Source organism: Ranitomeya variabilis, chromosome 4, assembly GCF_051348905.1.
Source record: "Ranitomeya variabilis isolate aRanVar5 chromosome 4, aRanVar5.hap1, whole genome shotgun sequence".
Lineage (NCBI taxonomy): Eukaryota > Metazoa > Chordata > Amphibia > Anura > Dendrobatidae > Ranitomeya > Ranitomeya variabilis.
This window is the reverse complement of record NC_135235.1, coordinates 523,234,329-523,259,277: the sequence shown is the minus strand read 5'-3', so window position 1 is coordinate 523,259,277 and position 24,949 is coordinate 523,234,329. Positions and strand designations below refer to the sequence as shown.

Below are 24,949 nucleotides of genomic sequence, written 5' to 3'. Positions count from 1 at the left end.
CGGTCCCCAGGGTACACCAGTCTGTCTGTGCTCCGGTCCAAGTGTACACTAGTCTGTCTGTGCTCCAGTCCCCAGTGTACACTAGTCTGTCTGTGCTCCTGTCCCCAGTGTACACCAGTCTGTCTGTGCTCCTGTCCCCAGTGTACACTAGTCTGTCTGTGCTCCTGTCCCCAGTGTACACCAGTCTGTCTGTGCTCCGGTCCCAGTGTACACTAGTCTGTCTGTGCTCCGGTCCCCAGTGTACACTAGTCTGTCTGTGCTCCGGCCCCCAGTGTACACCAGTCTGTCTGTGCTCCTGTCCCCAGTGTACAGTAGTCTGTCTGTGCTCCTGTCCCCAGTGTACACCAGTCTGTCTGTGCTCCGGTCCCAGTGTACACTAGTCTGTGCTCCGGTCCCCAGTGTACACTAGTCTGTCTGTGCTCCGGTCCCAGTGTACACTAGTCTGTCTGTGCTCCAGTCCCCAGTGTACACTAGTCTGTCTGTGCTCCGGTCCCCAGTGTACACTAGTCTGTCTGTGCTCCGGTCCCCATTGTACACCAGTCTGTCTGTGCTCCGGTCCAAGTGTACACTAGTCTGTCTGTGCTCCAGTCCCCAGTGTACACTAGTCTGTCTGTGCTCCTGTCCCCAGTGTACACCAGTCTGTCTGTGCTCCTGTCCCCAGTGTACAGTAGTCTGTCTGTGCTCCTGTCCCCAGTGTACACCAGTCTGTCTGTGCTCCGGTCCCAGTGTACACTAGTCTGTCTGTGCTCCGGTCCCCAGTGTACACTAGTCTGTCTGTGCTCCGGCCCCCAGTGTACACCAGTCTGTCTGTGCTCCTGTCCCCAGTGTACAGTAGTCTGTCTGTGCTCCTGTCCCCAGTGTACACCAGTCTGTCTGTGCTCCGGTCCCAGTGTACACTAGTCTGTGCTCCGGTCCCCAGTGTACACTAGTCTGTCTGTGCTCCTGTCCCCAGTGTACAGTAGTCTGTCTGTGCTCCTGTCCCCAGTGTACACCAGTCTGTCTGTGCACCGGTCCCAGTGTACACTAGTCTGTGCTCCTGTCCCCAGTGTACACCAGTCTGTCTGTGCTCCTGTCCCCAGTGTACAGTAGTCTGTCTGTGCTCCTGTCCCCAGTGTACACCAGTCTGTCTGTGCTCCGGTCCCAGTGTACACTAGTCTGTCTGTGCTCCGGTCCCCAGTGTACACTAGTCTGTCTGTGCTCCGGCCCCCAGTGTACACCAGTCTGTCTGTGCTCCTGTCCCCAGTGTACAGTAGTCTGTCTGTGCTCCTGTCCCCAGTGTACACCAGTCTGTCTGTGCTCCGGTCCCAGTGTACACTAGTCTGTGCTCCGGTCCCCAGTGTACACTAGTCTGTCTGTGCTCCGGTCCCAGTGTACACTAGTCTGTCTGTGCTCCAGTCCCCAGTGTACACTAGTCTGTCTGTGCTCCGGTCCCCAGTGTACACTAGTCTGTCTGTGCTCCGGTCCCCAGTGTATACCAGTCTGTCTGTGCTCCGGTCCCCAGTGTACCTCAGTCTGTCTGTGCTCCGGTCCCCAGTGTACACCAGTCTGTCTGTGCTCCTGTCCCCAGTGTACATCAGTCTGTCTGTGCTCCTGTCCCCAGTGTACACCAGTCTGTCTGTGCTCCGGTCCCAGTGTACACTAGTCTGTCTGTGCTCCTGTCCCCAGTGTACACTAGCCTGTCTGTGCTCCTGTCCCCAGTGTACACCAGTCTGTCTGTGCTCCTGTCCCCAGTGTACACCAGTCTGTCTGTGCTCCTGTCCCCAGTGTACACTAGTCTGTCTGTGCTCCTGTCCCCAGTGTACACCAGTCTGTCTGTGCTCCTGTCCCCAGTGTACACCAGTCTGTCTGTGCTCCTGTCCCCAGTGTACACCAGTCTGTCTGTGCTCCGGTCCCCAGTGTACACTAGTCTGTCTGTGCTCCGGTCCCAGTGTACACCAGTCTGTCTGTGCTCCGGTCCCAGTGTACACCAGTCTGTCTGTGCTCCTGTTCCAGTGTACACCAGTCTGTTTGTGCTCCGGTCCCAGTGTACACCAGTCTGTCTGTGCTCCGGTCCCAGTGTACACCAGTCTGTCTGTGCTCCGGTCCCAGTGTACACCAGTCTGTTTGTGCTCCGGTCCCAGTGTACACCAGTTTGTCTGTGCTCCGGTCCCAGTGTACACTAGTCTGTGCTCCGGTCCCCAGTGTACACTAGTCTGTCTGTACTCCTGTCCTAGTGTACACTAGTCTGTCTGTGCTCCTGTCCCAGTGTACACCAGTCTGTTTGTGCTCCGGTCCCAGTGTACACCAGTCTGTCTGTGCTCCGGTCCCAGTGTACACCAGTCTGTTTGTGCTCCGGTCCCAGTGTACACCAGTCTGTCTGTGCTCCGGTCCCAGTGTACACCAGTTTGTCTGTGCTCCGGTCCCAGTGTACACCAGTTTGTCTGTGCTCCGGTCCCAGTGTACACTAGTCTGTCTGTGCTCCGGTCCCCAGTGTACACCAGTCTGTCTGTACTCCTGTCCTAGTGTACACTAGTCTGTCTGTGCTCTGGTCCCCAGTGTACACCAGTCTGTCTGTGCTCCTGTCCCCAGTGTACACCAGTCTGTCTGTGCTCCGGCCCCCAGTGTACACGTCTGTCTGTGCTCCTGTCCCCAGTGTACAGTAGTCTGTCTGTGCTCCTGTCCCCAGTGTACAGTAGTCTGTCTGTGCTCCTGTCCCCAGTGTACACCAGTCTGTCTGTGCTCCTGTCCCCAGTGTACACCAGTCTGTCTGTGCACCGGTCCCAGTGTACACCAATCTGAATGTGCTCCTCTCCTGTCCCCAGTGTACACCAGTCTGTCTGTGCTCCTGTCCCCAGTGTACACCAGTCTGTCTGCGCTCCTGTCCCCAGTGTACAGTAGTCTGTCTGTGCTCCTGTCCCCAGTGTACACCAGTCTGTCTGTGCTCCTGTCCCCAGTGTACAGTAGTCTGTCTATGCTCCTGTCCCCAGTGTACACCAGTCTTGTCTGTGCTCCTGTCCCCAGTGTACAGTAGTCTGTCTGTGCTCCTGGCCCCAGTGTACACCAGTCTGTCTGTGCTCCGGCCCCCAGTGTACACCAGTCTGTCTGTGCTCCGGCCCCCAGTGTACACCAGTCTGTCTGTGCTCCTGTCCCCAGTGTACACCAGTCTGTCTGTGCTCCTGTCCCCAGTGTACACCAGTCTGTCTGTGCTCCTGTCCCCACTGTACACCAGTCTGTCTGTGCTCCGGCCCCCAGTGTACACCAGTCTGTCTGTGCTCCTGTCCCCAGTGTACCCCAGTCTGTCTGTGCTCCTGTCCCCAGTGTACACCAGTCTGTCTGTGCTCCTGTCCCCAGTGTACCCCAGTCTGTCTGTGCTCCTGTCCCCAGTGTACACCAGTCTGTCTGTGCTCCTGTCCCCAGTGTACAGTAGTCTGTCTGTGCTCCTGGCCCCAGTGTACACCAGTCTGTCTGTGCTCCTGTCCCCAGTGTACCCCAGTCTGTCTGTGCTCCTGTCCCCAGTGTACCCCAGTCTGTCTGTGCTCCTGTCCCCAGTGTACACCAGTCTGTCTGTGCTCCTGTCCCCAGTGTACACCAGTCTGTCTGTGCTCCTGTCCCCAGTGTACAGTAGTCTGTCTGTGCTCCGGCCCCCAGTGTACACCAGTCTGTCTGTGCTCCTGTCCCCAGTGTACCCCAGTCTGTCTGTGCTCCTGTCCCCAGTGTACCCCAGTCTGTCTGTGCTCCTGTCCCCAGTGTACACCAGTCTGTCTGTGCTCCTGTCCCCAGTGTACAGTAGTCTGTCTGTGCTCCGGCCCCCAGTGTACACCAGTCTGTCTGTGCTCCTGTCCCCAGTGTACCCCAGTCTGTCTGTGCTCCTGTCCCCAGTGTACCCCAGTAATCTGTGCTCCTGTCCCCAGTGTACCTCAGTCTGTCTGTGCTCCTGTCCCCAGTGTACACCAGTCTGTCTGTGCTCCTGTCCCCAGTGTACACCAGTCTGTCTGTGCTCCTGTCCCCAGTGTACACCAGTCTGTCTGTGCTCCTGTCCCCACTGTACACCAGTCTGTCTGTGCTCCGGCCCCCAGTGTACACCAGTCTGTCTGTGCTCCGGCCCCCAGTGTACCCCAGTCTGTCTGTGCTCCGGCCCCCAGTGTACACCAGTCTGTCTGTGCTCCTGTCCCCAGTGTACCCCATTCTGTCTGTGCTCCTGTCCCCAGTGTACCCCAGTCTGTCTGTGCTCCTGTCCCCAGTGTACACCAGTCTGTCTGTGCTCCTGTCCCCAGTGTACAGTAGTCTGTCTGTGCTCCGGCCCCCAGTGTACACCAGTCTGTCTGTGCTCCTGTCCCCAGTGTACCCCAGTCTGTCTGTGCTCCTGTCCCCAGTGTACAGTAGTCTGTCTGTGCTCCTGTCCCCAGTGTACAGTAGTCTGTCTGTGCTCCGGCCCCCAGTGTACACCAGTCTGTCTGTGCTCCTGTCCCCAGTGTACCCCAGTCTGTCTGTGCTCCTGTCCCCAGTGTACAGTAGTCTGTCTGTGCTCCGGCCCCCAGTGTACACCAGTCTGTCTGTGCTCCTGTCCCCAGTGTACACCAGTCTGTCTGTGCTCCTGTCCCCAGTGTACAGTAGTCTGTCTGTGCTCCGGCCCCCAGTGTACACCAGTCTGTCTGTGCTCCTGTCCCCAGTGTACCCCAGTCTGTCTGTGCTCCTGTCCCCAGTGTACACCAGTCTGTCTGTGCTCCTGTCCCCAGTGTACACCAGTCTGTCTGTGCTCCTGTCCCCAGTGTACACCAGTCTGTCTGTGCTCCTGTCCCCAGTGTACACCAGTCTGTTTGTGCTCCTGTCCCCAGTGTACACCAGTCTGTCTGTGCTCCGGCCCCCAGTGTACACCAGTCTGTCTGTGCTCCGGCCCCCAGTGTACACCAGTCTGTCTGTGCTCCGGCCCCCAGTGTACACCAGTCTGTCTGTGCTCCTGTCCCCAGTGTACAGTAGTCTGTCTGTGCTCCGGCCCCCAGTGTACACCAGTCTGTCTGTGCTCCTGTCCCCAGTGTACCCCAGTCTGTCTGTGCTCCTGTCCCCAGTGTACACCAGTCTGTCTGTGCTCCTGTCCCCAGTGTACACCAGTCTGTCTGTGCTCCGGCCCCCAGTGTACACCAGTCTGTCTGTGCTCCGGTCCCAGTGTACACCAGTCTGTCTGTGCTCCTGTCCCAGTGTACACCAGTCTGTCTGTGCTCCGGTCCCAGTGTACACCAGTCTGTCTGTGCTCCTGTCCCCAGTGTACACCAGTCTGTCTGTGCTCCTGTCCCCAGTGTACACCAGTCTGTAACTATCGTATCGTACAATGTCCCGATACACAGTGACGAGCGGTATCACACACGGTTACTCGGCCTCCCCGTACCGATAAACTCTCCATCGGACTGGCAGCCAGCTCGCACATCTTGCAGGAAATCTCTTTAAATTATAGCTCCGCCCACTAAACTATCGCTCCGCCCACGACACTCCACCCTCTTCACGATGAGGCGGCCTTCTTCTGTTTCTTCACGACTCCGCCCCCTGAGCGCCCCACACCCTAGAGGTGATGAAACTTCCAGTAACAGTGACCACGCCCTTTCTCCTCCCCTAACGCAATGGCGTATCGGATACTGTTTACGAAGTGGCGTCACACGCACCGAAACTTCCAGAACGTCTGACGTAAGACGTAATATTTTTGCAAGTCACTGTCAGGGCCTGTGCCCGTTCCTTTCTTCGTCCTGACTCGCCGTCATGTCCAAACGGGCAGCAGCTTGTCATAATTGACCTGTGCGCAGCGGGCTGATAACTAGGGAGACAGAATGGGTTAAAGAGAGGTGAATGCGCTTCTGCCAGCTGATAGGTGGAGTCGGGAGCCTGTCAATGACGTCACCGGAGCATGTTGGCGCTAGGGCGCGTGATTAGCCGCCGAACTGTCAGTGACAGTTAAGTGGTGTGGTCTCATTCTCTCTTCTCATTGGCCGCCTCTTGTGCTGCTCTCCGTTGATTGGCTGCCTGCAGTGTGGGCTTGTCCCCGGCTTGTGTACCTGTAGTGTAGGAGATCTGTGATTGGTGGAGGGCAGAGTTGTCTGTTTTGCCGGGTGATGCGGAAGTGATAGTTGGGCTGCGGGTACAGGGGCGGTGGATGCACGAGGACGGAGGAGAGCGGAGAGACAATTCAGCGCGTGTGCGAGAACCAGGTACCCGGGGCGGCGCGTCCGCTGCGAAGGCCGCCGGCAGGATGGCATGGAGACGGGCGTGTGGGCGATGGAAAAGGCGCAGACCATGGGGCACTAGCGGCAGTCTGATGCATGGGCTGCTGTGTGCACGGGCACCTGTCTATTGCATCACTGCACAGTGCAGAACGTGCGGCGAGAGCAGACCCGTGCTAGTGGTCTCTGTTATCAGCCAGTTTATTATTTGGGCAGCGGACGAGAACTCCTTTTTTTTTTTTTTTTTTTTGTTCTTTACTGCTAGAAAGTCCCTGGGATCCTCCACCCCTATAGCCAGTCCTCATCTAATGTGGGGGTCCCCACCCCTATAACCAGTCCTCATCTAATGTGGGGGCCCCCACCCTTATAACCAGCCCTCATCTAATGTGGGGCCCCCACCCCTATAACCAGTCCTCATCTAATGTGGGGCCCCCACCCCTATAACCAGCCCTCATCTAATGTGGGGGCCCCCACCCTTATAATCAGCCCTCATCTAATGTGGGGCCCCCACCCCTATAACCAGTCCTCATCTAATGTGGGGCCCCCACCCCTATAACCAGTCCTCATCTAATGTGGGGCCCCCTCCCCTATAACCAGTCCTCATCTAATGTGGGGGCCCCCACCCCTATAACCGGTCCTCATCTAGTGTGGGGCCCCCACCCTTATAACCAGACCTCATCTAATGTGGGGTCCCCACCCCTATAACCGGTCCTCATCTAGTGTGGGGCCCCCACCCTTATAACCAGACCTCATCTAATGTGGGGCCCCCACCCCTATAACCAGCCCTCATCTAATGTGGGGGCCCCCACCCTTATAACCAGCCCTCATCTAATGTGGGGCCCCCACCCCTATAACCAGTCCTCATCTAATGTGGGGCCCCCACCCCTATAACCAGTCCTCATCTAATGTGGGGGCCCCCACCCCTATAACCAGTCTTCATCTGTGTCTGGAGTCCTCATCTAATGTGGGGGTCCCCCACCCTTATAACCGGTCCACATCTGTGTCTGGAGACCTCATTTACTGTGGGGTCCCCCCAAATTTACACTGAACGATAGTTTTCTCATAATGGAAGATCAGGGTGTGTAATATAGGGGGAATATAGGGGGATCACAGGGAATCTGATGGGGAGGGGCACTGCTGGAGGGATTTCATGGTATAAGGTTTTGTGCAGGCATGTGATTGTATATTAAATACTATATGGCATTGTATACGGTATATATATGGACCAAGTTTTCATGTTGTGTTGTTTTAATTATGTTTTAGATTTTTTTTGTGTGGTGTGCCAATAAATTTCTTGTTTCTTATGTGTGACGTATTAGTGTTTCATGCTCCTGTGGTGTGCATCTTTATGGTGGCCTTCTTTCCTTTCTGCGATTTCATGGAATAAGCTCGCACACTTTAGACTGTGCCCTGTCCGACCCCTCCACACCCCACACGGCTATGCTGTGACAGAAGGATTTCATCATCTTATTCTGCTGTGAAAGAAAAGGGCAGAGGACTGAGCTGTGGCCGAGCCGTGTGTGTAATACGTGTATATATAATGCGTCTGTGCGGACAGGGCTGATCCCCTCTATGTACCAGCAGGCATTTACAGGGGGAGGTGACGGCCCTGACGCTATATCTGCTCTTCCGTTACATAAATATCATAAGACAAGTGTCCACCCTATAAGATTGGCTGGGGGACTACTGCTCCCATCATGCGGGCGGTACATGCTGGGTCGGGCACACGTCCCTGAGGGTCTTGTTTGTTGTGGTTACCGGCTCCGTCCTTATCTCTGGCTCTAGATTCTGCTACAACAAAAGCTGGGCTGGCCCTCCCTGAATTACCGGTCAGATGAGCTGAGGGTGTGATGAATGTGGGTCAGCGAGCACCTGGGTGAAGGTTCCCTTACATAACGCTGCTGTGATGCAATGCGCCTGTAATTCTGCACGGTTTGGGAAGCATTTTCCGCTTCATGAGTGATCAGTTTCAGCCTCTAACACTCTCCTGTTTCCCCCTTTTTCAGGAGCCGGCTCATCCCTGTGTACAGGAAAGTGCCAGTGTTGGGGGTCCCTTCTTCCCTGGGGCTCCCAGACATGCTGTCTTTGAAGAAGTATCTGACGGAGGGTCTTATCCAGTTCACCATACTGTTGAGCCTCATGGGTGTGCGTGTGGACTTGGACTCCTACCTGCCCTCTCACCTCCCCCCTCTGCATGAGATTATCCTGGGGCCTACTTCTGCCTACACCCAGACTCAGTTCCACAGCCTCCGCGGCACCACCGATGGCTACGGCGTGCACCCCAAGAGCGTGGACTTAGACCAGTTTTTCACCTCCCGTAGACTGTTGAGCCGTATGCGTGCCCTTGACAGGCTACAAGTGCCCAGCACAGAACTTGATACCTGGCTAGTGCACAGGGAGGCGGACGGCTCTGTGTCCAGCGCTCAGACCGGCTCCAGCCTATCCCCGGAAGGCCCTCAGGATCTCCCCTCGTCTGACAGCAGCCTCAGAGACAATAGGGAGTCAGAGCAAGGACGTGGAAGTGACGAGCTGGGAGCGACCGCACCATCTGAAAGCTCCGAACTAAACAAGGAGGTAAGGAGCAAGCTGAGCCCCCACATTGGCTGATAGGGGGCACTGACCCCTATATGTTAACTTCTCATGCTATGCTCCTTGAATCTGAGCTCTTGGCTGCTGTCACTGAGATTATACATAACTGATTTGGAGGAAGTAAAGCCACTATTTTGCCAAATTGATCAGTGACCGCCTTGTCCCCCCATGTGAGTTTTGCAAGGAGTTAGAGCGGCTCTGCAGCCAAAAATCCCCAGATGTTAGTTCCCCGGGGTCATATATTCGTATAATTTATTTGGGGTGTCATTTCCATTAACTTCTGTAATGTCTTGCTTTTCAATAGAATTATTCCCCCCCCAAAAAAAAATAAATAAATATATATATGTATGTATGTATGTATGTGTGTGTGTATATATATATATATATATATATATATATATATATATATATATATATATATATATATATATATATATATATATATATATATATATATATATATATATATATATATATATATATAATTTGGAACAGCATCCAGTGTTACCTCAGATGACATGCAAAGCAGCTTTCCCAACCACCGATCCAGTGACCTCCAAACATAGAATCAATACATATCTGAAGAAGAAGTGGACTTTAATGCTTGAACGGCATTAAAGTCCAATTTTCCTTCAGTTATTTTTTGTGCTGTTTTCCTTTTTTTGATATATATATTTCTTATAAATCAACCAAAGAGGTGGCACAGGATCATGGCACTGCTGTACCCGATAGTGTGGTCACATGCCTGGGCTTGTGTGCGGATATGTTTACGCAGGATATGATGTGGAGGGTGGGGGCTGTTGTTCTGCTGCTCGTTGACATGTGAGACTGGTGAAGTCTGCAATGCAGACAGGAGTAGGGTCACCTTACATTGCTTCACAGCCAAGAGCATCTTCTCCAAACGTGGGCTAGGCAAATGTTTCTAGGAGTCTTAATACTGTGCCTGTACAGTGTGTGCACTGATCATATTACATGGTGGAGAGACATCGGGTCATGTGAAGCCCTCATGTCTAATTATGAGGTTCTACGCATGTAGATCTAACCCCAGAAAGCCCCTCATCTACCCGCTGGGACCGGATCTGTGGGGCGCATGTGTGCTATTAACTGTCGGGGCATAAATGCCATGTTTTCTAAGAACTGTATCACTCATGCAGTCTCTTTAGTGTAAGAGTCAAATGATTAGGATAAACGCTGTGGATAAGAAACTGGACGTAATACTAAGTTCACCTCTAAATGATGTGGCTGAGCTGTGATCGACCCGGGGTGTAGACACCAGTGCTATAAAGCCTCCCAGTAGTCACAGAGGGCCCTGCTATTACTTCACAGCAATGGCCAAGCTGCAGACTTTCCAGCATTTGCCTCTCGTGCCAATCTTGCGCCCCCACCAGGGCTTGTTTCAAAGAAATACATGTTTCTTGGTGTATTACATTTCTCTCGTTTACTGTACTGTGGCTTTGTTAGGCTATGTTCACACGATCCTTTTTTTGCTGCGGATCCGCAGCTGTTTTTAGGCTGCAGATCCGCAGCCGTTTTCCATGCAGGGTACAGTACAATGTTACCCTATGGAAAACAAAAACCACTGTGCCCACTATCCTTTTTTTCGCAGGCAAATCCGCGCGGATTTGCTTGCAGAAAAAAAGAAGGACCATGTCTATTCTTTCTGCGGATTCCGCTCCTGTTTTCAACATGCACCAATAGGAAAGTGCTGTTGAAAACCCGCAGAGGAATCCGCAGAAGAAAAAGCAGGAAAATCAGCACTGCAAAAGCACCGCGGTTTTGCACTGCGGATTTTCAAAAACAGGACCTGAAAAATCAGCAGCAAAAAAAGGATCATGTGAACATGGCCTTACTCCTCTAATTAAAAAAAAATACAATAAATAAATAATATTGACAACTGGGTTTTGCCACTTAGAGGTGTGACCCCATACAATGTGTACTGTGTGCACTGATTGGTCAGAGCCAGTGTAGGAAGAGACACACCCCCAACTGGTAACTCCCAATTGTCCATATTTTCATACAATAATAATATTATTATTATTATTATTATTATTAATGATCGACAGCACAGCACAGATCTGTGAGAAAAGCTGTTATATACAGGGACTACAAATGTCTGATTAAGGCTATGTGCCCACGTTGCGGATTAGGCTCAGGAATCTTTTGTGCGGATTCTGCATCTCTTGTCAGAAAACGCAGGTGCGGATTTACTGCGTTATTTACCCCTGCGGATTTCTATAATGGAATGGGTACAAAAACACTGCAGATTCGCAAAAAAGAAGTGACATGCTACTTTAATCCGCAGCGTTTCCGCACGAAATTGTCCGCACCATTAGCACTTTTTATTTTTTTTACCATTAATTTACGTTGTACTGTAAATCACTTGCGGATCTGCAGCATTTCTGCATGGTAAAAAACGCTGCGGATCCGCAGGAAATCCGCAACGTGTGTACATACCCTAAAGAGACACATCCGGAGAGGTGGCTGAGCGCTCCAAAGTAATGGCTGCAAGAAACTTTGTGCATTGTTTTTAGGGTACCTGTCTTTGGTACAGACCCCCTCATACTTCTACACTATTGAGAGCAGTGAATGTAGTGTACCCGCTAGTCCCTTTTACTTTGGTGTCATGTACCCGCTAGTCCCTTTTACCTTGGCGTCGTGTGCCCCCTAGTCCCTTTTTACCTTGGCGTTGTGTACCCTCCTAGTCCCTTTTTACTTTGGCGTCGTGTGCACCCTAGTCCCTTTTTACCTTGGCGTCGTGTACCCCCTAGTCCCTTTTTACCTTGGCGTCGTGTACCCCCTAGTCCCTTTTTACCTTGGCGTTGTGTGCCCTCTAGTCCCTTTTTACCTTGGCGTCGTGTGCCCCCTAGTCCCTTATTACCTTGGCGTCGTGTACCCCTAGTTCCTTTTTACCGTGGCACTGTACAGTGATCCCTCCCTACATAGATCTTGTCTCGATCAGATTCTTTTTACATTTTACATCTCCTGGCTCTTACTGAAACCTGGATCCAGCAGTCAGACACCACCGCTGCTGCTCTTTCATATGGTGGACTACACTTTTCTCATACCCCAAGATCTGACAACAGAGCAGGTGGAGGCGTTGGAAGGTACATTTGGGTGAAAGGAGCAGACCAAGTTATCCCCCAAGTACCCTCACTTGTATTCCCTTCCTTTGAGGTCCATGCTGTCAGACTCTACGTCCCCTTCTCCATGCGAGTGGCGGTGGTGTATCGTCCTCCCGGCCCCTCTCATCAGTTCCTGGATCACTTTGCCACCTGGCTTCCACACTTTCTCTCCTGTGACACCCCCACCCTTATCATGGGTGATTTCAACATCCCCATTGCTTCTCCCCTCTCCCCATCTGCTTCTCACCTTTTATCTCTAACCTCCTCTTTCGGCCTCTCGCAGCATACTAAGGGTACCGTTACACTATACGATTTACCAACGATCATGACCAGCGATACGACCTGGCCGTGATCGTTGGTAAGTCGTTGTGTGGTCGCTGGGGAGCTGTCACACAGACAGCTCTCCAGCGACCAACGATGCCGAGGTCCCCGGGTAACCAGGGTAAACATCGGGTTACTAAGCGCAGGGCCGCGCTTAGTAAAAAAAACAAACAGTACATACTCACATTCCGGTGTCCGTCAGGTCCCTTGCCGTCTGCTTCCCGCACTGACTGACTGCCGGTCGTAAAGTGAAAGCACAGCACAGCGGTGACGTCACCGCTGTGCTCTGCTTTCACTTTACGGCCGGCAGTCAGTCAGTGCGGGAAGCAGACGGCAAGGGACCTGACGGACACCGGAATGTGAGTATGTACTGTTTTTGTTTTTTTTTTGTTTTTTTTTTTTACATTTACGATGGTAACCAGGGTAAACATCGGGTTACTAAGCGCGGCCCTGCGCTTAGTAACCCGATGTTTACCCTGGTTACAAGCGAACGCATCGCTGGATCGGTGTCACACACCGATCCAGCGATGACAGCGGTAGATCCAGCGCCGAAAGAAAGTTCCAAACGATCTGCTACGAGGTACGATTCTCAGCGGGGTCCCTGATCGCTGCTGCGTGTCAGACACAGCGATATCTTATGGATATCGCTGGAACATCACGGATCGTGCCGTCGTAGCGACAAAAGTGCCACTGTGAGACGGTACCCTTACTCTCCAACGCATGAAGATGGAAACTCCCTTGACTTGGTCTTCTCCCGGCTCTGCTCAGTGGATGATTTCACAAACTCCCCTCTCCCGCTCTCTGACCACAACCTTCTTTCATTCTCTATCAAGAACTGCCATCCCGCTCAGGTCACCCCCACTTTCCACACTTATAGAAACATACAGGCCATTGACACCCAGAAACTTATGAAGAACTTGCAGTACTCATTGGCCCCAATCTCCTCCATCTCATGTCCTGATTCTGCTCTGAAGCATTACAATGAAACCCTGCAAAGTGCCCTGGATGAAGCTGCACCTCCTATACATAGAACAACTCGGCACAGACGGCGACAACCGTGGCACACGCTGCAAACACGTTTCCTGCAGCGGTGCTCCAGGTGCGCCGAACGTTTGTGGAGAAAATCTAATGTACCCGAAGATTTCATCCATTATAAGTTCATGCTAAAAACATACAACTCTGCCCTTCACCTCTCCAAACAAAACTATTTCAACATCCTCATCACCTCACTGTCAAATAACCCTAAACGTCTCTTTGACACTTTCCAGTCCCTACTCAACCCAAGAGAGCAGGCCCCAACCACAGATCTCCGCGCTGACGATCTGGCCAATTACTTCAAAGAAAAAATTGACCACATTCGACAGGAAATCATCTCCCAATCTCTTCATACCATGCACTGTCCTCCCTCCCCCACTGCATCTAGTTCACTCTCTGACTTTGAACCAGTTACAGAAGAAGAAGTAAGCAGGCTCCTTGCATCTTCTCGCCCGACCACTTGCACCAGTGACCCCATTCCGTCACATCTCCTCCAGTCCCTTTCCCCGGCTGTCACCTCTCACCTAACAAAAACATTCAACCTTTCCCTCACTTCTGGTATTTTTCCCTCCTCATTTAAGCATGCCATCATACATCCATTACTTAAAAAACCCTCCCTCGACCAAAATTGTGCCGCTAATTATAGACCTGTCTCTAATCTTCCCTTCATCTCTAAACTCCTCGAACGCCTGGTCCACTCCCGTCTTACCCGCTATCTCTGAGATAACTCTCTTCTCGACCCTCTTCAATCTGGTTTCCGCTCTTTACACTCTAGTGAAACTGCCCTCACTAAAGTCTCTAATGACCTACTAACAGCTAAATCTAATGGTCACTACTCCATGCTAATTCTCTTGGATCTCTGCAGCATTCAACACTGTGGATCATCAGCTCCTCCTCACTATGCTCCGCTCCATCGGCCTCAAGGACACCGTTCTCTCCTGATTCTCCTCCTATCTCTCTGACCGATCCTTCACTGTATGTTTTGCTGGTTCCTCCTCCTCTCACCTTCCCCTTACTGTTGGGGTTCCTCAAGGATCAGTCCTAGGCCCCCTCCTCTTCTCTTTGTATACTGCCCCTATTGGACAAACAATCAGTAGATTTGGTTTCCAGTACCATCTCTATGCTGACGACACCCAATTATACACCTCTTCTCCTGCTATCACGCCAACCTTTTTAGAAAACACCAGTGATTGTCTTACCGCTGTCTCTAACATCATGTCCTCCCTCTATCTGAAACTGAACCTGTCAAAAACTGAACTCCTCGTGTTCTCTCCCTCTACTAACCTACCTTTGCCTGACATTGCCATCTCCTTGTGCGGTTCCACCATTACTCCAAAGCAACATGCCCGCTGCCTTGGGGTCATCCTTGATTCCGAGCTTTCATTCACCCCCCACATCCGATCACTGGCTCGCTCGCTCTTATCTGCATCTCAAAAACATTTCTAGAATTCGCCCTTTTCTTACTTTCGACTCTGCAAAAACTCTTAGGCTACGTTCACACTTTGCGGGTTTTGCCGCGGATCCGCAGCGGATTTGACACTGCGGATCCGCAGCAGTTTTCCATGCAGTGTACAGTACAATGTTACCCTATGGAAAACAAAACCCGCTGTGCCCACGCTGCGGATTTCCGTGGAAAAAGCCGCGCGGCTTTTCTGCGGAAAAAAAGGAGCATGTCACTTCTTGGTGCAGAATCGCTGCGATTCTGCACCCATAGAAATGCATTGATCCGCTAACTTCCCGCATGGGGCTGTGCCCACGTTGCGGGAAGTTAAGCGGATAATGTGCAGATGGTACCCGGGGTGGAGGAGAGGAGACTCTCCTCCAGGCCCTGGGAACCATATTTTGGTGTAAAAAAAAAAAGAATTAAAATAAAAAATAATGCTATACTCACCTCTCAGCGCTGCCCGCGGCGTCCGGTCTCAGTTGCTGTGCCGAACAGGACCTGTGGTGACGTTGCGGTCACATGACCGTGATGACGCCGCGGTCACATGACCGTGACGTCACGAAGGTCCTTGTCGGCACAGCCGCCTGCAGCACCGAGGAGATCCGGACATCGGACGACACCCAATTATACACCTCTTCTCCTGCTATCACGCCAACCTTTTTAGAAAACACCAGTGATTGTCTTACCGCTGTCTCTAACATCATGTCCTCCCTCTATCTGAAACTGAACCTGTCAAAAACTGAACTCCTCGTGTTCTCTCCCTCTACTAACCTACCTTTGCCTGACATTGCCATCTCCTTGTGCGGTTCCACCATTACTCCAAAGCAACATGCCCGCTGCCTTGGGGTCATCCTTGATTCCGAGCTTTCATTCACCCCCCACATCCGATCACTGGCTCGCTCGCTCTTATCTGCATCTCAAAAACATTTCTAGAATTCGCCCTTTTCTTACTTTCGACTCTGCAAAAACTCTTAGGCTACGTTCACACTTTGCGGGTTTTGCCGCGGATCCGCAGCGGATTTGACACTGCGGATCCGCAGCAGTTTTCCATGCAGTGTACAGTACAATGTTACCCTATGGAAAACAAAACCCGCTGTGCCCACGCTGCGGATTTCCGTGGAAAAAGCCGCGCGGCTTTTCTGCGGAAAAAAAGGAGCATGTCACTTCTTGGTGCAGAATCGCTGCGATTCTGCACCCATAGAAATGCATTGATCCGCTAACTTCCCGCATGGGGCTGTGCCCACGTTGCGGGAAGTTAAGCGGATAATGTGCAGATGGTACCCGGGGTGGAGGAGAGGAGACTCTCCTCCAGGCCCTGGGAACCATATTTTGGTGTAAAAAAAAAAAGAATTAAAATAAAAAATAATGCTATACTCACCTCTCAGCGCTGCCCGCGGCGTCCGGTCTCAGTTGCTGTGCCGAACAGGACCTGTGGTGACGTTGCGGTCACATGACCGTGATGACGCCGCGGTCACATGACCGTGACGTCACGAAGGTCCTTGTCGGCACAGCCGCCTGCAGCACCGAGGAGATCCGGACATCGGAGGGTGAGTATAACCAATTTTTATTATTTTTTACATTACTATTGATGCTGCATATTGCTGCATATGCAGCATCAATAGTATAGGCGGAAACCCGCAGCGGAAACCGCGGAACAAACCGCGATAAATCTGCAGGGATAACCGCAGCGGTTTTGCCCTGCAGATTTATCAATTCCGCTGCGGGATTAACCCGCAGAGCAGGCCGCAAAGTGTGAACGTGGCCTTACTGTCTCACTTATTCATTCTCGTCTGGACTATTGTAACTCTCTACTAATCGGCCTCCCTCTTACCAAACTCTCCCCGCTCCAATCTGTCCTGAATGCTGCAGCCAGGATCATATTCCTCACCGACCGTTACACCGATGCCTCTACCTTGTGCCAGTCATTACACTGGCTACCCATCCACTCCAGAATCCAGTACAAAACTACTACCCTCATCCACAAAGCACTCCATGGCTCAGCACCACCCTACATCTCCTCTCTGGTCTCAGTCTACCACCCTACCCGTGCCCTTCGCTCCGCTAATGACCTCAGGTTAGCATCCTCAATAATCAGAACCTCCCACTCCCGTCTCCAAGACTTTACACGTGCTGCGCCGATTCTTTGGAATGCACTACCTAGGTTAATACGATTAATCCCCAGTCCCCACAGTTTTAAGCGTGCCCTAAAAACGCATTTGTTCAGACTGGCCTACCGCCTCAATGCATTAACCTAACTATCCCTGTGGCCCATTTTAAAAAAAAACAAAAAAAACATAATCAGGTTCCTCGCATCATGTTCTCATACACTTTATGCAGTTAACCCTTTCGCGACATGCGCCGTACATGTACTGCGCATGTCGGGTCCCCTGCTTTGATGTGGGCTCCGGCGGTGAGCGCACATCAAAGTCGCGACATGTCAGCTGTTTTGTACAGCTGACATGTGCGCGCAATAGTGGCGGGTGAAATCGCTATTCACCTGCCGCTATTAACCTGTTAAATGCCGCTGTCAAATGCAGACAGCGGCATTTAACTACCGCATCCGGCCGGGCGGCCGGAAATGACGTCATCGCCGACCCCCGTCACATGATTGGGGGTCGGCGATGCATCAGGAAGGTAACCATAGAGGTCCTTGAGACCTCTATGGTTACTGATCGCCGGTAGCTGTGAGCGCCCCCCTGTGGTCGGCGCTCACAGCACACCTGCATTTCTGCTGCATAGCAGCGATCTGATGATCGCTGTTATGTAGCAGAGCCGATCGGGCTGTGCCTGCTTCTAGCCTCCCTTGGAGGCTATTGAAGCATGGCAAAAGTGAAAAAAAAAAAGTTTTTAAAAATGTGGAAAAAATATTAAAAATATAAAAGTTTAAATCACCCCCCTTTCGCCCCATCCTAAATAAAACAATAAAAAAACAAACCTACACATATTTGGTATCGCCGCGTTCAGAATCGCCCGATCTATCAATTAAAAAAAAAGCATTAACCTGATCGCTAAACAGCGTAGCGAGAAAAAAATCCGAAACGCCAGAATTACGTTTTTTTGGTCGCCGCGACATTGCGTTAAAATGCAATAACGGGCGATCAAAAGAACGCATCTGCGCCGAAATGGTATCATTAAAAACATCAGCTCGGCACGCAAAAAATAAACCCTCACCCCACCCCAGATCACGAAAATTGGAGACACTACGGGTATTGGAAAATGGCACTTTTTTTTTTTTTTAGCAAAGTTTGGAATTTTTTTTCACCACTTGGGTAAAAAATAACCTAGACATGTTAGGTGTCTATGAATTCGTAATGACCTACAGAATCATAATGGCAGGTCAGTTTTAGCATTTAGTGAACCTAGCAAAAAAGCCAAACAAAAAACAAGTGTGGGATTGCACTTTTTTTGCAATTTCACCGCACTTGGAATTTTTTTCCCGTTTTCTAGTACACGACATGGTAAAACCAATGATGTCGTTCAAAAGTACAACTCGTCCCGCAAAAAATAAGCCCTCACATGGCCATATTGACAGAAAAATAAAAAAGTTATGGTTCTGGGAAGGAGGGGAGCGAAAAACGAAAACACAAAAACGAAAAAGGGCCGCGGCATGAAGGGGTTAATAGCCCTCTGTGTCTGTACTGTTACATACTTAGGCAGTTAACTGGTTCATGCAGCTTTACATGAACACCCGAGCCCTACACTATGGCTGGTCCAAATAACTAAAGCAATTGTTACCATCCACCTCTCGTGTCTCCCCTTTTCCTCATAGTTTGTAAGCTTGCGAGCAGGGCCCTCATTCCTCCTGGTATCAATTTTGAACTGTGATTTCTGTTATGCTGTAATGTCTATTGTCTGTACAAATCCCCTCTATAAGTTGTAAAGCGCTGCGGAATATGTTGGCGCTATATAAATAAAAATTATTATTATTATTACTATGACCTGAAATGCTGCGGTTCACTATTGCTATCGGTGACTCTCCTGCCCGGCATCTGATCTCCAGGGGATACTTTGTGTGAGCAGCAGACAGTCCAGCTTCTCCACGTCCTGTTAGAGAGGATTTGGTGACGAAGGGACCAGCAGCTGTTCCTGGTGTCACATGGGAGCCTGAGCAGAGGTGCCAGGCCCGCACTTGCACAATATAGCATCTGTGTGACGCTGGCAGCCTTAGAGCCTGTTTACATGGATGGGGCAGTCTTATGACCTGAATATTGGCTGCTCCTGATGCCATTGCACCCCCTCACACAGTGCCAGACTTGTATGGGCTCCTTTGCTTGCCGTTACTGTGTATGATATATTTGTGTTTCCCCAGCTTTCTGCAGATTGTATTAGGTGGGGATCAACCATGTGCAGCTGGCACAAGAACAGGACACAGTGACATCTCCTGTCAGTGACCTTGAGCCTCTGTGACAAGGACACTGCAGTAACCTGTGATGGAGGGTTTTTCCTACAATGGTGGCTAAATAGTTAAGAGCACCCTCATTGGTGGATATAAAGCCACTTTATAGTTGTGTATTCTGTCAGGCCGTAACGTGAAGGCAGCCGAGTGTCCTAGCTATTGAATTACAACACTGCAGCTTGGCGTGAACAGCTTGTGCCTCTGTCCGGACCTGTGCTTTTTACATGAATGCTGGAAAGATTAATTTGTATTTTTGTTTTCTTTTCCTCCTTTCCAGGAAATTGATCCAATAGATATTTTATGGCTTCAGGATATTGACCTTGGAGCTGGACGTGAAGATTTTGAGAGTAGAGGACATCAGAAGGACAATGAAGATATTTGGGAATCTTTGCATGATGACCAAGGAAGTGAAACTGTGCAGCCCCTGGTGCAAGTGGATGGAGAGACTGGGGAAAATGTGCCACAGGAGGTGATTGTGCACCATGTGATATCAGCTCGCCAAACATGTTCCTTTATAACCAGCTGAGCCTAGTGGTGCCTATAGTCATCGCTCAATAGAGCCATACAGGAAGAACTAAGGCCCCGATTCCTCAAGACCGGCGTTGTTCACTCCAGTCTTGATGAGTATTTCTGCTGGAGTCGGACGCGTCTGACTTGTACCTCTGTGGCACCTTGCCTCAAATCCTACTCCAGTCCCTGCTGGAGTAGGATTTGTGGCATAGCGAACAGAGCCACTCGTCACACCCCATCCCACTACATCTCTTCCCACTTTGCTGGAACTTGGCAAAAATGACAGAGAACGCCAAGAGTCACAATAGTTGGGCCAAATTATCCAACTTTTCAAATCTTTTTATGCCAGAATACTGGTGTAAAATCTTTGCTAAAAAGGCCCCTTTATATCTAGTTTGTCCTACTTCCCAATTCTTGCCCCATCTTCTAGCAGCACATTAATGTCCCTCTTTGCTCAGTTCAGTTGCCAAAAATTGAAATGTCGGCCATATTAGCCCCTTACAACCATTGTCTTGATGAAGATTTGCCTTGCTATAGTAGTAATGGCTTCTGTTTTTCTGCAGGGTCAGACCGCGATGTCTGTGTCAGAGTGCCTGAGTTTTCTGTTTGCCGATTCCTCGGAGGTAATTCGGTATTCTCTCACCTGTTCTGCTCTCTTCCTTATAACCACTTGAGCAATGCAGTCTGATTTTTGCTCTGTACAGTTCCCAGCTCCTGGATCTCAGGTTATGCTGGACACAGAACCAGGCCCAGAGGCTTTGGATCAGGCAGATGGACTCCTGTCTCCTTTTCTCTCTGATATGGAGTCACCTCTTGATTTGGAAGAGCAATGGCAGGACCTGATGTCAATCATGGATATGCAGGTATTAATTCATTTTTGCAGCGAATCAAACTAAATACACCTTATAAGTGTTAATATATTTTTAAGGGGATCTGTCACCCGATTTGACTTTACAAACTGCTTATGTTATTAAAAAGTTGTTTCATGCCTGATGAGTGTGATGTACTTGCTTTCAAAATCCATATTACTATTATTATTATTATTATTATTGTTATTGCGCCATTTATTCCATGGCACTTTACATGGGAGGAGGGGTATACATAATAAAAACAGGTACAATAATCTTAAACAATACAAGTCATAACTGGTACAGGAGGAGAGAGGACCCTGCCCGCGAAGGCTCACAATCTACAGGGGATGGGTGAGAATACAGTAGGTGAGGATCCAAATATACCGTATTTTTCGGACTATAAGACGCACTTTTTTCCCAAACAATTTTGGGGGAAAATGCGGGGGCGTCTTATAGTCGGAATATACTTACAAATACTGTGGCAGCAGCAGGAGTCGGGCGATTCTGCAGCAGTCCCAGTCCGACGCTGCAGGGAGATGATCACACTCCCTTACCAGGCTGGTGCAGCAGGTTCGACTGTGGTGCGGGGGCTCCGCCGGCATTTTGTGAAAGCCCGGAGGCCCCTGCACATTCATTGCTGCGATGCGGTGGCCTCCGGGAAAATGACCACTGGGGCCCGGCACATGCTCAGATTGAGATCTCGACAACGAGATCTCGTTGCCAAGATGTCAATCTGAGCATGTGCCGCTCCCGGCGGCCACCGCATAGTGGCAATGGATGTGCGGGGGCGTCTGGGCTTTCACAAAATGCTGGCGGAGCCCCCAGCACCACCGCCGAACCTGCCTGCGATGGGATTTCCCGGAGGCCACTGCACCTGCCTGGGATGGGATTCATATCGCCGGACCACCGAACACCATGTGACCACTCTCCATCAGCGTTGCCGATACCCCACGGTAAGCTGAATTCGGACTTAAGACGGACCCCCATTTGACACATTAATTTTTCCCCCCTATTTTCCTTGTGAAAATTTGGGGTGCGTTTTATGGTGCGGTGCGTCTTATAGTCCGAAAAATACGGTAATTTATCCTAATAATAAAATGCTCATTGTATGTTTCTAGTTAAAGCATGAAATAGCTTATGAGTCCAATTGTATGCAGTCTCTTCCCACAAAGCCTGACTGATGGATGCAGCTGGCCCTGAGCAGTGTGAGATCTCGGCAGGGAGGAGGTACACCGAGGAGCTGTCAGGCTAGGTGGGCAGAGATTGTGCATAACTTCGCGTAGTCCATGCTGACATTGATTCTAAAGTAAGTACAACAATCTCATGAGGGGATGGCTGTTTGTATTGTGCATTTTGTTGATGGATCTGCTTTAGTTTTTATTTACCAAAAAAAAAGTGAGTCTTCGGGTCCATGCTCATGGCAAAGCCCTGTACAATAAGCATGTATGGCATAACAAAGTGTCTCTGTGGGTCTATAGCACATATTGCCATATTGTCCCCTGGTAGCAATACACCAAGGGAAAATTGCCTGTGAAATATAGCATGTGATTGAGCATAACCCAATGATTTTGTGTTAGATTCGTTATGTACCTGAAATAAGACAGTAGCCCCGATTCATCAAAGCTTCTACACCATCTGGCACAAAAACACAATTTGAATATCGCCGATCTGGATGAATTGGTGCCAGTGTCTCCGTAGAAGATCAGAGGTACACTTTAGACAATTGGCAGGCAGAGTACACAGAAAAAGTTTTCTGTACTTCTAAATCTTAGGTGGGGAGAGTGTGTCACGTAGTTGTGCGTAAGAGGGTAAAAGAAGGTCTGGGAATATTTTATAGGGTTGTATGTTGTAACTGATATTTTTTTCCAGCATAGAATGTCTACTTCATGGTTCATACTTTACTTTTTTTTTTTTTTTTTTTGTAGCCAATGGATACTAATAGTTCAACGGAAGATCCCTTATATCTGAGCCTAGATCCATCACTGCAGCAGAATGGGAACCTGGATACCCAGTCTCTTCAGGGCTGTGTCCAGGACCTGTCTCTCTTTACTCCATCCATGGAAGCTTTTCCAGTCTCTGAGTCACCGCTGCCTCAGCTCTCTTCTCACAACTCTAGTGATATCAACTCCACTTTTGGATTTACCAATCTAACGGGGATTCTCTTCCCCTCGCAGTTGAATAGCACATCCAATGAAACCTCCAGCAACTCCCTGCAGGACCCTCTTGGTGGCATCTTTGGCGATGCTTTGTTTGATGAAATTAGCCTAATGGACCTGGCGCTTGAGGAGGGTTTTAGCCAAGTTCAAGCTTCTCAACTTCAAGAAGAATTGGATTCAGATTCTGGCTTGTCTCTTGATTCACATCGAAGCCCAGCGTCTCCTAGTGGATCTGAGACCTCGTCTTCTTCCTGTTCTTCATCTTCTTCCTCCTTCTCTGAGGAAGGAGCGGTGGGATACAGCTCTGACTCTGAAATGGTGGAACCAGAGGAAATTGATGAAGCCAGTGGTTACCAACCAGAATACAGCAAATTTTGCAGAATGAGCTCCCAGGACCCTGGCCGATTTAATCGCTTGCCTTTTCTTGAACACGTAGGACACAATCATACCTACAACATGGTTCCTGAGGAACCCGAGGAGCCACAGTTGCCTATAGCAGGGAGGGGGAGCCGAAGACAAGCGGCATTCATAGACCGACAGGCCGGACGAGATGAGCAAAGAGCTAGAGCTATGAAGATCCCTTTCAGTAATGACAAAATCATTAATCTGCCTGTGGAGGAGTTTAATGAACTTCTTACCAAATACCAACTTAGTGAGGCCCAGCTTTGCTTGGTACGTGATATCCGTAGACGAGGAAAAAACAAGATGGCTGCTCAGAACTGCCGCAAGAGGAAACTGGACACCATTCTGAATCTGGAGCAGGAGGTGAAACGCCTCAACAGAGAACGTGGTTCTCAGCTGCGGGAAAAAGGAGAAAACCTGAGATCACTCCAGAGAATGAAGCAGGAAGTGGAGAACCTATATCAGGAGGTGTTCAGCCAGCTAAGAGACCAAGATGGTCGGCCATACTCTCCCCAGCAGTATGCCCTGCACTACACGACCAATGGGAATGTAGTACTCATGCCACGCAACGCTGAGGGTCAACAAAATCGACGGCCAGAAAGAAAGGACCGGAGGAAGTGACGTAACTGTATCGAAAATCAGGAATATTACAGGACAGCGGGTGTGGGCTGTGCTTTCATTCAGGCCTCCGTATCAAACCTTTCACACAAGACTGACCCCAGTGAGTGATGAGGTAGATTTCTACACATACTGAGGGCCAGGGACTGTGTCCTGTCTGTCAGGGCCCCGTTTGTCCAGGAATGAGGAGGAGGCCAGCCGGGCCGGAGGGCAGAAGCATGCCCTGAAATCGTAATCCTAAGAAGCTGACACAGGCAGGGTGAAAGACCATTTTTCTGTTTAATTTTTGATCTTGTAATGTTCAAAATGTAGGCAAATGTGTGTCGGGAAGTGAAGAGTAGCCTTGCATGAGGGTGAGCCGTGTCAGCGCTGTGCTTGCTGGGCACACTCTGTTTTTAAATGATTTGGGACAAGTGGCCTAATTGCTAAAGGAAATCTAAGCCTCCTAAAATATTGTACCAGGCTTTGCTGAGCCTCGTCATGCGGGCGGCATTGAGTGCCGCTGGTTATTTTATGGGGCTCAGTTGTTCCTCGTCAGATGTGATTGTCATCAGCAGGATAAAGATAGTTCCTCTTGTGTTAATTCTAATTTATCCGTACAGAATTTCCCAAGTTTAAAGATTGTATTGCCCCAAAGTGCCAGACAGGGCCATTACCCACGTGTTACTTACCAGCTCTAGCGCCATCCAGAGAATCCTGGGAAGTGGGCAGGATATAGTGTATACTGTAGAGTCCAATGCGGATTAGCAGAAATTATGTTGAGGGATTGGAAATGAATCCTTCAGTCATTCTATTAAATTCATGTGATCAGTTAGGTTTAGAGTTTGCCGAGTGTGATAATAACTATGCACGTTCCATAATACATCATCCTGGAACTATGAAAATTATTGAAAGTTTTTTTTTTTTTTTTCTTTTATTTGAAATAAACCGGTTTTGTGATACTCTCTAAACTTAATAACGTGTGTTGCCTTGTCTCTCTGCCATGAAAAAAATATTGCATCAACAAGCTCCTGATAAAGTGAAATATGGCATTCACTAAGGTACTGGAAGACCAGTTGGATCCTCTGTAGGTTCTGGGGCTTGTACAATATTGGGGAAAGAAAAAATGTTTTTTTTTTTAAAATTCAAAATAAAAACAACTCCGCACCTGTCCATAGGTTGTGTCTGGTATGAGGGAGTAAGGACAGAACGCAGCTATGTTTGGTGTATGGACACTGTTATGATACATGGAGGTTCATTTTCTTATCTGGTATGTTCACATCATTTTTGCATGTCTACTATGCATCTGAAGGCGATCAGCTTCCCATTCAGATGTTAATG

At 49.9% G+C, this 24,949-nt stretch overlaps 2 protein-coding genes across 4 annotated transcripts in view; one reads left to right on the top strand and one right to left on the bottom strand.

The window, feature by feature from the left end:
- The window catches only part of COPZ2 (coat protein complex I subunit zeta 2), a 55,331-nt gene extending 49,774 nt beyond the window's left edge, over positions 1–5,557 (bottom strand). The window contains exon 1 of one of the 2 annotated variants that reach the window (XM_077252225.1): positions 5,363–5,557. In XM_077252225.1, coding sequence (XP_077108340.1) covers positions 5,363–5,401 — 39 coding nt within the window. In that variant the 5' untranslated portion in view covers positions 5,402–5,557. The remainder of the gene's footprint in view (positions 1–5,362) is intronic. The other variant, XM_077252224.1, reaches the window with a different exon arrangement.
- Positions 5,558–5,688: 131 nt separating this feature from the next.
- NFE2L1 (NFE2 like bZIP transcription factor 1) lies at positions 5,689–24,587 on the top strand. Of its 2 annotated transcripts, none has more exons than XM_077252212.1 (6): positions 5,689–5,810; positions 8,192–8,759; positions 19,370–19,561; positions 20,166–20,225; positions 20,307–20,465; positions 22,379–24,587. In XM_077252212.1, exons 2-6 carry the CDS (start codon positions 8,262–8,264, stop codon positions 23,630–23,632), a joined length of 2,163 nt encoding a protein of 720 aa, XP_077108327.1. In that variant the 5' UTR covers positions 5,689–5,810; positions 8,192–8,261; the 3' UTR covers positions 23,633–24,587. The 2 variants fall into 2 exon arrangements, with proteins under 2 accessions (XP_077108327.1, XP_077108326.1); XM_077252211.1 differs by lacking the exon at positions 5,689–5,810 and adding an exon at positions 6,018–6,173.
- The last annotated feature ends 362 nt before the right edge of the window (positions 24,588–24,949 follow it).

What these genes read in the sequence shown, in the direction of transcription:
- NFE2L1 (XM_077252212.1), top strand. Translation starts at nt 8,262, where the DNA reads ATGCTGTCTTTGAAGAAGTATCTGACGGAGGGTCTTATCCAGTTCACC. An exon ending in GGGAAAATGTGCCACAGGAG is followed by an intron (nt 19,562 to 20,165) that starts GTGATTGTGCAC and finishes GTTTTTCTGCAG; the next exon opens with GGTCAGACCGCGATGTCTGT. An exon ending in TGTTTGCCGATTCCTCGGAG is followed by an intron (nt 20,226 to 20,306) that starts GTAATTCGGTAT and finishes TGCTCTGTACAG; the next exon opens with TTCCCAGCTCCTGGATCTCA.